The sequence below is a fragment of the Zootoca vivipara genome, chromosome 10 (assembly GCF_963506605.1).
Source record: "Zootoca vivipara chromosome 10, rZooViv1.1, whole genome shotgun sequence".
Taxonomy (NCBI): Eukaryota; Metazoa; Chordata; class Lepidosauria; order Squamata; family Lacertidae; genus Zootoca; species Zootoca vivipara.
The window spans coordinates 67,134,825-67,147,287 of NC_083285.1; the positions used below are offsets into that span (position 1 = coordinate 67,134,825).

The 12,463-nt window shown below is 47.9% G+C and overlaps 1 protein-coding gene across 1 annotated transcript in view; it reads left to right on the forward strand.

Annotated features, from left to right (window-relative positions):
• Positions 1 to 12,349, forward strand: part of LOC118091532 (collagen alpha-1(VII) chain-like) — a 179,852-nt gene extending 167,503 nt beyond the window's left edge. Inside the window, exons 80-84 of the mRNA XM_060279757.1 lie at positions 940 to 1,056; positions 3,652 to 3,729; positions 6,759 to 6,812; positions 9,901 to 9,949; positions 12,250 to 12,349. Of these exons, the coding sequence (XP_060135740.1) occupies positions 940 to 1,056; positions 3,652 to 3,729; positions 6,759 to 6,812; positions 9,901 to 9,949; positions 12,250 to 12,347 (396 nt within the window). The 3' untranslated portion in view covers positions 12,348 to 12,349. The remainder of the gene's footprint in view (positions 1 to 939; positions 1,057 to 3,651; positions 3,730 to 6,758; positions 6,813 to 9,900; positions 9,950 to 12,249) is intronic.
• The last annotated feature ends 114 nt before the right edge of the window (positions 12,350 to 12,463 follow it).

Sequence of the window (12,463 nt, forward strand, 5' to 3'; positions counted from 1 at the left end):
AAGAATGGCAGGTTAAATTGATGGATTCTGTTGAAATGACGGGAAGAATCAGAAATGAGGAAGATGAAATTTTAAAATAAGGAATGGGGGAAATTTATCTTTAAAAAAACCCATTGTAAACAGTTAAAATCGTTAATAGGATTGGAATATCACTTGTAGCTTAATGGTGAATTTTGGACAAGATGGAAGTGTAAAAGATTTGGATTATCACAAAAGATGCAGGTAAAGGTAAAGGGACCCCTGACCATTAGGTCCAGTCGCAGACAACTCTGGGGTTGCGCGCTCATCTCGCATTATTGGCCGAGGGAGCCGACGTATAGCTTCCAGGTCATGTGGCCAGCATGACAAAGCCGCTTCTGGCAAACCAGAGCAGCGCACGGAAACGCCGTTTACCTTTCCGCTGGAGCAGTACCTATTTATCTACTTGCACTTTGACATGCTTTCGAACTGCTAGGTGGGCAGGAGCTGGGACCGAGCAACGGGAGCTCACCCCGTCACGGGGATTCGAACCGCCGACCTTCTGATCAGCAAGCCCTAGGCTCTGTGGTTTAACCCACAGCACCACCTGGGAGGAGGAAATGATTAATAGGACCCACAAAGGGGAGGAGGGGGAAGACCAAGGGATTCCTTGGAATCTTGTTTTTACGTTGTATGTTCGATATGTGACTGTAAGATTTTAATCTGAAAAACCATATGTGTGTGTGTGTGTGTGTGTGTGTGTGTGTGTGTGTGTGTGAATGTATGAAGGGCCACAGCTGAGGCCCAAGCCTGAGGCTCTGTTTTAGGATGGACTGTAAGTTTTATGTTATATCACATAATTATTATTATTTTTAATTATCTGAGCCCCCTTGGGTAGATCGGCCCTCACAGGTGGCAGAGAGATGTTGAAATCAATACAAATGCTGTAACCTGAGAGGAAGTCTTTGTTCAAACTTGCAGGGCGCCAAGGGGGTGCCTGGCCTGGGAGGCTTTAAAGGACAGATAGGCCTACCTGGCAAGGTGGGTGTCGCTGGACCACCTGGCCTGCAAGGACCTCAGGGTGAGCCAGGAGTACAGGTAAGAGATTTTTGGTGGGTTCTGGTTGTCAGGGGTGGAAGCAGGGAAACAGAATCTCCTGCGGGGCTTTTGTTTTGTTTTGTTTTCCTTGAAGCCAACCAAATTTATGTTAGTGAAATAAAGTTAGAATATGTATTCCAGCAAATGACGAAATGATCCCATTTATCAAAACGCTGAAACCAGTAGATTTAGCTGAAAGGCAACACATGAAGATCTGCACTGATCATTGCACCCCTAATTATTGCACCCTGATCAATGCACCCCTAATAATTTTGTTGTATAATTATAATAATGTTTTATAACCTTAGAAGGTTGCATAAGCTTAGAAGGGGAGGTGGCAGGGCTCTGAATGTCATGAATGGAACTGCGCTTCTGAATTTGCCACTACACTGAAGTCCATTGCACTTTGGGGTGCATTTGTCCTGCATTTAAGATTTTTGGGGGGGGGGGCGGAAACAGGCTACAAGGGCAGCCCTGCAAACAGCATGCCACAGTAGTCCGGAGAGGTGATGGGAGCCTGGGTCACAGTGGCTAGATCTGGGTCAGAGATCTGGGTGGTCACAAAGATCAAGAGGATAGCTTAGCAGCTGCTGTGTGTCATTTGAAAAATAAATAAAAAGAGCAGATGAAAAGTGAACTGGGCCAGGGTGGGAGAGAGAGAGAGAGAGAGAGAGAGAGAGAGAGAGAGAGAGAGAGAGAGAGAGAGAGAGAGAGAGAGAGAGAGAGAGAGAGAGAGAGAGAGAGAGCTGCCTTCATACATGCTTTAAGAGGTTGGGACTTTTATATCAGTGGCAGGAGGTAGTTACACTCTAAGAGCCCTCTAAGAGATCATTAGCCATTCCCACTTTGGTGCTGATTAGGAGAGAACATGAAGAGTTTCTCCGCCACCTCTCTCTCTCTCTCTCCATCTCTGAACCCTAAATTATGGAGGAGAGCATGCAGGGGGGAGCTGTAGCCATCAAAGGGCAAAGAGTCCTCATGCTGGCAGTTTCTTGATCTTGTGGCAGGTAGCAGAGAGAACGGAGAAGCACCTTTTTCTCCTGTGTAGGATAGCCAAATGCCCTTTTCTGCAACGCAGGTAGGAGCATGTTTGTGTGGTTCTTTCCATTGCAGAACCAAAGGCAAAAAAAATCTAGGCTAACGGGCTCATCTACGGATGGGAAACAACCACTCATTACAGCAGTGATGGGCAACCTTTTGAGCTTGGTGTGTCAAAATTCGCCAAAAAAACCGAGCATAACTCGGGTGGTGTGTCACTTGGAGAAAAAAAACCATAATTTCGCGATATTTATAGTTTAAATAACAAAAATGTATAACGTAATTGTAATATATAACTGTATTTAATAAACCAAAAACTAATTGTTTAACCAAACCAAACAAAAAACCCCTTATTTATCACAAAGTGCCCAGAGTTGTTGAGCTTTTTGGGGGGAGCTGCTAACCAAAGTTTGGGAGGTTTTTTGGGGGGGTGCAAAAGTTGCTTTGCTTTTTTGGGGGGATGCCCCAAAGCTGCTGTGCTTTTGGGGGGGGGAGAGAGAACAGAAATAAATGACGAATAATACCTTCGCTGGAACTAACACGCAGCACCGACATAGTCTGCCAAAGCGCCAAAAAACCAGCACAGAACGGGTTAAAAAACGAACGCTGTTACACCCAATCATAGCCTGCCAAAGCGCCAGAAAAAACAGCACAGAAAGGGTTAAAAACCAATCTCTGGCTACCAGCAACAGGGGAGACAAGGAGCGGGAGAACAAATGGGGGGGGGGACAACAACAGTGCGAATGGGACGATGGGGCACGTGCCAGCAGTGAGGGCTCTGCGTGTCACATCTGACACGTGTGTCATAGGTTCGCCATCACTGCATTATAGTCACCAACCAATTCTGCAGAAAAATAAATGGTCTCACTCGTTGCAACAGTTAAAAACAGATGCATTAGATATAATTCTTGCCCTGCTCAAAAAGGCAGCAAAAAAAAAATATCTCCTGATCTGCACTGAGGTCAGAATTTATTTATTTTTTTGCCAATCCTTGGAAAAATGAGAAAGCCTGCCACTGCTCCGCCCTTTTCAGCCATCTTCCGGTTCTGGGAGGCAGGGGGAGAGGGGAGCTGGTCGCAGCAGGAGGGGAAGACATCCATGCCTCTTCTCCAGCCTATCTCATCTTTGCCTCTTGGCTGCCCTCTTACCAGCTTCAGCTTCTACCTCTGAGTTTGGATTGCTCTCTGCCACAGCCTCTTCCTGCTCACTAAACCCTGTTGCCTCTTCAGCTTCCAACACAACCTCTTCCTAGTCTTCTCCCTCTGACCACTCGTCATCGTCCCACCACCGCTCCCCATTGGCCACAGGGGCTGCCGATGACAGTAGCTGGAGTCCATATAACCTCTGTAGGGTGTTGCCTTGTCTACCCCTGGGATGAGTGGTCTGGTAGGTCCACTGTTCATCAACTGTCTTCTGCCAATGTTCACACCTCCCAGCATTGGGCTGTGGACATCTCCCTCGAAGGACCTTGACTAGTCAAAGTTACAGATGGGTGGGACCTTTGGGCAATGCCTGTGCTTAAAGGAGACGCTATAGGACTGCCTTTTCTGTTTCCAGGGCGAGAGGGGTAGAAGAGGAAGGCAAAAGCTTTGTCTCAGGGGACCCCCGGGAACTCCTGGCAACAAAGGAAAAGTGGTGAGTATTCTGAGGATGAAACAGAAGGCAGAGCCCTGCCAGACCCAAGTCCTACGAAACAGAAAACAGAGTGTTGGATAGGATGATGTGAAGGCCATACAGGTGTTTGTGTTCCAGACTGTCGTTATTTTGGGGTGAGAGTCATTCCCGTACCAGCCAATCCGGGTTGCCCAATTAAAGGGCATCATTAAACTGTGGAACTCACTTCCACAGGAGGCTGTGTGATCACCCCTGGAAAGTGGGGGATAATGCTTGCTTGACGTCACCTGACCTCTCCACAAGGATGAATGCTCATTGAACAGGTCGTCCGGAAGCAAGCTTAGTTGGAGCACATCAGCTGTGCAGTCCTTGCCGACGTGGCAACCTCCAGGTTTATTTAATCCAGCTCCCATCCTTCCCAGCCAGGCAAATGTACTTGGGGTGTGGTCTGGGGAGAGGGGTGTGGCTGGGGAGATTTCCAAGGGCCAGGCAGAGAGGCCTGGAGGGCCACATCTGGACTTCCCAAACTCTGGAAGACCTGTTTTCCGAAGGGCTGTCATTTCAGAATTCTTCCCAATCCACCTTTGCAACATGGCTTTTGCCTCTCCTTGCCTAGTGGTTCTTCTTCTGAATGGACTGCTGCAAGGACAGCTAATCCTGAGTCACAGCCTTGCTTATTTCCTGCAGGCAGCTGTCACTTGCTTCCCCCCCCCCCCACCTCGCCCCTTAACAGCTTTCTGCCAGTGTCCCATCTGCGACTGATGAGATTTGCGTCGGAGCTCTGAGCACCGTAAGCGAGAGCAGATTCAGAATAATGGACCACCACGGCCTGCCCGTGGCCCTCAGGGGCATCATGTTGCTATTTCTAAACCACAAACCTGGTTAGAATTAGTTGCAGAACCATTCTCCAATCGATCATGCCCATCGTTGATATCTAATCTGCAAGGGGAAGGGTTTATAGAGAACAGCCCCCCCCCCCCAAATAGAAGCAGCCCATCTCCAAGCAGTCATGAAAGTGAAGGGGCGGATGAGGAAAGTCAGGAGACGGAAAGGGAGTGCCAGACCTCTGGCAACATCCAGGAGCCCCTGCTCCACAGGCAGGAAGAGAGGGAGAGGGAAAGGGAGGAGAGGAATCAGGCAGACCGCAGACCCTTCCCCCCCGACTCCAGAATTGAGGAGGAGGAGAAAGGGGAGGAGATTCACTGTCCCGAGGCTTTTATGTTGGTCCCAATCGCGGAAGGGGGCAGTGCCGGATTCTGATTCGGAATGAGGAGACATGAAACCAGTAGCTCGCTACACTGTAAATAAAGTGCACTAATAAAGACTTCTGAAAGACAAGCATGTGGAAGGTCGTTACTCGGGAGTAGTCACAACAACCCTGACATAATCCTTTCTCCTTCCTATCTTCTTCTTTGAGCCTGTTTTGATGTGTTTTCCTGTTCGTTGGGGCTCCTTCACTGCTGGCAGGGTTCTCTTAATACCGTATTTTCCCGTGTATAAGACTAGGTTTTTCCCCCTTTAAAAAAATGTCAAAAATTAGGGGGCATCTTATACATGGATACATCTCCCCCCCCCCATTTTCTTAAATCTGAGTCCCCAAAAATAGTCTTATATAAGTTGGCGTCTTAAAGACGGAAAAATATGGTATATGACATTGCTAACCTCTGTAATGCCCAAGGCAGCAATTTGATCCTTTCTTTGTATACAAATACTTCACAACAATGAAATGGGGGAAAATCTCAGGGAGGCCAGCCCTGAAGAACTGCTGCCAGTCAGTGTGGACAGTACTGAGCTAGTCTTTCATTGTAGTTCTGTGGGAGTTTAGTGTTGATTCAGGGTTCAGTGCCAGGATACCTGGGCTGCAGGAAGCAAGGAGGGTGCATCAGCTCAGCAATGAAGAAACACTGAGGATCTGATATCTTGGGTGCTTGCAATACATTGTTGTGGGATAAGCAGCATGCTTAAATCTAATTAATACATGAAAGGGTTAAGACCATAGAGTAAGCTGTCCTGCCAGGCTTAGCTCGGTCACTCCCCCTCACTTTGGGAGGAAGGTAATCAAGCATATTGTTCCCCTTCAGTCTATGTGATAAACTCAGCGTGTGAAGAGGTTTGAGATGGTTGCTGCAGCTCAGATTGCATGGCTCTTACAAGCCATTTTTTAGGCTCTTACAAGCCATAATTTAGGAATTTCACCACTGTAACTAAGCCATGTTGACTGCCTGTGTTTTTCTGACTGATGTATGGGAAAACACATTAACTCATGGGCGTAGGCAGGGGGGCAGGAGGGGGCAATTGCCCCCCCTAGAAGCAGGGCCGCTGGCCAGCCTGCCCCACTGCCCGGTGCCGTCTCCCTTCTCCCTGGCTGGCTGTGGGGCGGGCGGAGGGAAAGCACCAGAGCCGCGCAAAGCGTTTGGCTGGCTTTCCCTCCCTCCGCCCCACAGCCAGCAAGGGAGAAGGCCGGCTTTCCCTCCACCTGCCCCAGCGATTGCAGAGGGGGAGGAGGGGATCGGAGCAGCCCGATTTCGGGCTGATCCTGGCTCCCCCTCGCCCCTGCCGATCGCAGAGGGGGAGGAGGGAGTCGGAGCAGCCCGATTTCGGGCTGATCCTGGCTCCCCCTCGCCCCTGCCGATCGCGGAGGGGGAGGAGGGAGTCGGAGCAGCCCGATTTCGGGCTGATCCTGGCTCCCCCTCGCCCCTGCCGATCGCGGAGGGGGAGGAGGGAGTCGGAGCAGCCCGAAATCGGGCTGCTCCGATGTGGCCCTGCCCTTGGCCCCGCCCCTTGGCCCACCTGATTTTCATCCTGGCTACGCCCCTGCATTAACTCAATCTTTGAAGAGTTTGTAAGCAAAACATTTTAAATTTGCCAATTGTGTGGTCTTTTTTATGCTAAGGGAAGAGGGGAACTTTGAAAGGAACTTACAGTAGAAGGACAAGTTTTTAAAAATCTAACAGCCTGTATTTCTGCTCTTTACTTTCCTGCATATTTTGTGGTTTTCAATCTCTGCCGCGGTTCTCTCACCAGCATTAGTGCATCTGTCTTTTCAACAGGGGGAGGATGGCCCAGCTGGTCGGAAAGGAGAAAAGGGAGATCCTGGACTTTCTGTAAGTGGCTTATTCATAGATTCATGACTATTTGGGGCCATCTGTCCATGATTCTTTAGCTGTGATTCCTGCATTGCAAAGGGGGGGGGGTGGACTAAAAGACCCTTTGGCTCCCTTCCAACCCCACACTTCTCTGATTCTGTGATTGATTCCAATTTCGCAAGATCCTCCAAAACCCTCAGGAAATGAGCAAGAAGTTTGGTAATAATCATAATCACAATTTATTATTTATACCCTGCCTATCTGGCTGAGTTTCCCCAGCCACTCTGGGCGGCTCCCAATCGAGTGTTAAAAACAATACAGCATTAAATATTAAAAACTTCCCTAAACAGGGCTGCCTTCAGGTGTCTTTTAAAAATAGGATAGCTGCTTATTTCCTTGACATCTGACGGGAGGCTGTTCCACAGGGTGGGTGCCACCACCGAGAAGACCCTCTGGTAAAGGGGCAAGCTGGGAAGGGACTTTGTTTGGCTGCTCCAGAGGGATGTCTCTCCCCCCCCCCTTCCTTTCCTTCTGATTGCCTTTAGTGGGGCAGAAGCTCAGTATGTGGGGTGGAACAGGAAAGGAGGCTTGTGGGTAATGAGGAACCAGGGGTGGGAGCTCACATGCAGGGCCAGATTTAGGTTTGATGAGGCCCTAAGCTCCTGAAGGTGATGGGGCCCTTGATATGTCCAGCTGTCCTTTGTCAACAACAAACTGTCACTGTTTTTTGTGTGGAATATATGCTATGTGGTAATTTATGGACCTAAAAGGTATCCAAAGGACGCGGGTGGCACTGCGGTCTAAACCACAGAGCCTAGGGCGTGCCGATCGGAAGGTTGGCGGTTCGAATCCCCGCGACGGGGTGAGCTCCCGTTGTTCAGTCCCAGCTCCTGCCAACCTAGCAGTTCGAAAGCACGTCAAAGTGCAAGTAGATAAATAGGCGGGAAGGTAAACAGCGTTTCCGTGCGCTGCTCTGGTTCACCAGAAGCGGCTTAGTCATGCTAGCCACATGACCTGGAAGTTGTCTGCGGACAAACACCGGCTCCCTCAGCCTGTAAAGCGAGATGAGCGCCGCAACCCCAGAGTCGTCTGCGACTGGACTTAACTGTCAGGGGTCCTTTACCTTTATCTTTAATAGGTATCTAAAGCAATTTGCTCCTGTTGCCATGCAACCAGTCCATGCAGAATGTAGGCACCCTATATATAGAAATGAGCAAAGCAGTGATATTTGAGGGAGCAGGTTTAGCAGGCGGGGCCCATGACTTACATCATAGGAGCCTACCCAACACAAAACACTGTTGCTGTATGTAGATTTTATTTTATTTGTTTTTTATCTTATATTTTGGAATGTACAACCAGTTTTTATTTCCTTTAAAAAAATTTTGGGGGGGCGCCCAAGAGAGTGGGGCCCTAAGCTATAGCTTGTGTAGCTTATACCAGGGATTCCCAACAAAATTTTCTCGAGGACCCCTCATCGAGCCACTATTGTGACGAGGACCCCCGTTAATTCCTAATCCTAAAATTAAAAAGTGAGAGCCAAATTAAGAGTTTTTTTATTTTTTATATTTATACGTTTTTTTACAGTTACAACAGAGTACTCCATCAGTATACAGTTAGTTTTAATTTTCAGTTCTTAATGAGATGAACCAGTTTTTAACCCACGGTCCATTTTTAACTACGCAAACTGTAGCTTCCGCGAAAAACAACGCTTTGTTTACAAACACTACTGTTTTGCAAAGAGGCAGCGCGCGCCAGGGAGGAGGGAGGGGAATGGAGAAGACAGGGTACCTGCGCAGTAGCGCACAAATGAAGCCGACGCGCGCAAAGCATCTTGGGGAGGTGAGCGTTAGTAGAATGTGCACACTGCCTCTTTGCAAAAGCGCCACCTAATGGCATACAGCAGAACTACTGCCTCTATCTAATTCTAGTTTTGCGCTAGACTCTGCTCATGCAGGAAGCAGCCAAAACAAAAAATCTGTTATCATACGAAATATATTTAATATATTTTTTATTCTAATAGCATCTTGCGGACCCCTCTGGCATAGCTTGCGGACCCCTGGGGGTCCCCGGACCACCTGTTGGGAACCACTGGCTTATACGTAAATCCATCAGTGCTCACATGTCTGGGGTAGGAATTTGGCTTGGAAATAAGCCAAAACCATTTCCCATTTTGCCAGGGGGTGGGGTAGAACAGCTTGGCCTGTTTCTGAGAACGTCTTATTTGAGCCGGGGGGGGGGGGTGTCACGTGACATCCCTAACGAGCACCAGAAAGGACGAATGGGGTAGAATCTAGGGGCAGGAAAAGAAATCCAGTTGCTTGCGCTGAAAAGTAAACTTACCTAATTCACACTTTCTGAAGCAAGGCACAAACCACAGCACACACATCAGTTCGAAATTTTGAAGTGCAGTTCTCCAGCCACATTCTGAGCACAAATGTGCATATCCCAGAGTAAGGTGTTCACATAAATTCATATATTATTTGGAATAACATAGAGAGACATGTTGTTGTTGTTTAGTCGTTTAGTCGTTTAGTCGTGTCTGACTCTTGGTGACCCCCTGGACCAGAGCACGCCAGGCACTCCTGTCTTGCACTGCCTCCCGCAGTTTGGTCAGACTCATGTTGGTGGCTTCAAGAACACTGTCCAGCCATCTCGTCCTCTGTCGTCCCCTTCTCCTAGTGCCCTCAATCTTTCCCAGCATCAGGGTCTTTTCCAGGGAGTCTTCTCTTATTGGAGCCTCAGCTTCAGGATCTGTCCTTCCAGTGAGCACTCAGGGCTGATTTCCTTCAGAATGGAGAGGTTTGATCTTCTTGCAGTCCATGGGACTCTCAAGAGTCTCCTCCAGCACCATATTTAGGGGAAAATGCTTTGCAAAACTAGAATGCTGAATAATTTTCCTGGTTCTTATCTATATATATATTATATAAAAGCATAAACTAATATGGGGAATCCAACTTAAGACAGGAAAACCAAAAAACTGAGAGAAGCTTAAACTGCCATGTTTGCCCACCTGGCAGAATCTACTTTGAGTGCAAGGCAAGAGTGAACTGGGAAGTAGAGTTTGCAGGATTCTAACCTCCGCATTTCTGCTTTGTTGCGGCCACAGGTGGGAGACGTAAAGGACATTGTCAGGAGCGAGATGAGCGACAAAGATGGTGAGCATAGCCAAAGCAGCACCCCACCCCCACCCCACCCCAGTATTGAGACTGGCAGCCCCTGAGACTCCTCTACTGTAAATTGGATCAATTTGAATGCTGGCACAGTCTTGCCTGTCAAAGCAAATTTCACCCCATTAGCTGCAAACCGGGCTGTTTTGCCAAGCCAGCTGCCTAGATGAATCCCAGCTCTTGCTGGGCACGAGGTCTTCGCGGCGACCGTGACCTTCGTTGTGGACGGTCGTGACTTATCTCCATAGCTGCAGTTTGCAAATTCCTGCTCCCTGTGGGGTCGGAGCAACAAATCCCTCTATTTTCACGCCGGTCCCTCTGTTTATGGCTTTTGGCTCTCTAGTGAAGAGGTAGGGAACCTCAGACCTGAGGAATGAATGCGGCCCTCCGGACATCTCTGCCTGGCCCTTGGAAGCTTCCTCAGGCCACATTGCTCATTGGCTGTGCTTCATACCCCTTGAGTGTTTTGTTTTTGTTTTTTGCCTGGCTAGAAGTCCTTTTAAATCTGACAATCCCTCTTATTTATCTGGAAGAATGAATGAATGTTCTGAATTAAATCTTTATCGCTAAAAGCTATAAGGCATCACAATTGGTCACAATGCGTAAAATACAAATACAGTGGTACCTCCGGTTGAGGACAGGATCCGTTCCGGAGCTCTGGTCGGATACTGAGGTTTCCGCAATCGGAGGGACCGCTTCTGCATGCACACACGCGGCAAAAACCTGAAAATATACTTCCAGGTTTGCCGCTTACGTATCCTGAAGTTTATGTAAGCAGAGGGATACGTAAGCGGAGGTACGACTGTAATTGATTTAAAACTGAACAGCAACAGCAGCAAAGCAAACACACAAAAATGCAAAAACACAACTGCATAAATTAAGCACTCCAGATCTCACACTCCCCCTTATGATATACTTGTCTTGGTGCCTAGCTCTCATCTTACTTGCAGCCAAGGCAAATTTTGCAACCTGTGCAGTAATAAATACATTGACAGCTAGCAAAATAGAGATTTTGGATGGGTGCTTGGGGGGGGAGGTTTGTGAGAGCATGCATAGAAGCTATCCTATTGTACAAAGTTAAAAATTGGCCATTTGTTCTCCTTCCACTCTTGCCTCTAACCTCACCCACCGGCTGGCTCCTCAATTTGACTCTTTTACATGGTTTTGTAAGTTTCTGTGGCATTTTATGCATTGTGACTTTATGTTATTTTTATTGATTATACTTCAGTAATTGTTTATTGTAATTGATGTGTGTGAACTGTTCAATTATTATTATTTGCTGATGTTTAATTTTCCTGCCAACCTAGCAGTTCAAAAGCACATCAAAATGCAAGTAGATAAATAGGAACCGCTACAGCGGGAAGGTAAACGGCGTTTCCGTGCACTGCTCTGGTTTGCCAGAAGCGGCTTTGTCATGCTGGCCACATGACCTGGAAGCTATACGCCGGCTCCCTCGGCCAATAATGCGAGATGAGCGCGCAACCCCAGAGTCGGTCACGACTGGACCTAATGGTCAGGGGTCCCTTTACCCCTTTACCTTTAATTTTACTGTTCACTATTATATTTGGGGGTGGCGCTGTGGGTTAAACCACAGAGCCTAGGACTTGCCGAGCAAAAGGTCGGCGGTTCGAATCCCTACGACGGGGTGAGCTCCCGTTGCTGGGTCCCAGCTCCTGCCAACCTAGCAGTTCAAAAGTACGTCAAAGTGCAAGTAGATAAATAGAGAGCGCTGCAGCGGGAAGGTAAACGGCGTTTCCGTGCGCTGCTCTGGTTCGCCAGAAGCGGCTTTGTCATGCTGGCCACATGACCTGGAAGCTGTACGCCGGCTCCCTCGGCCAGTAAAGTGAGATGAGCGCCACAACCCCAGAGTCGGTCACGACTGGACCTAATGGTCCCTTTACCTTTACCTTTATTATATTCTAATGGGTTGTCGAATATCTCTGCGTTTGATATAAGTTGTCTGTTTTAAAGTTATTGTGACTTCTTTGTATTGGATCAGATTTCTTATTAGGTGTGTGATCTTTACTGCCGACCTTGTTACAGCTTTGTGTATAGTAATATACAGATAGGCAGTATACAAATTAAAAGTGAAATGAAAGGTGGCCTCTGGAAAGTTGCCCAGAAGGAAATGTGAACCTCAGCCTGGGTAAAAAGGTCCTCTCTGGGCCTACTCTAGTGCCCTCAGAGCCAAACGAGGGAAGGGAGGGTGTTAAGAAACCTTTTGAAACTGCTCTTTCCCAAAGTACTGTATCAAACAAATCTCTCTTTTTCTCTTCCCTTTATCACAGCTTGTGCCGGTGAGTTGGAAATAGGGAAGACGATGCTGTTCCAAGGGATAAGTATGGCATTTCTAAACTTTCAAGGAGGTTTAGTTTCAAATAGGTAGCTGCAGGAGGCAGAAATAATAATAATAATAATAATAATAATAATACAGTCATACCTCATGTTACGTTCGCTTCATGTTACGTTTTTCCAGGTTGTGTCCCGCGGCGACCTGGAAGT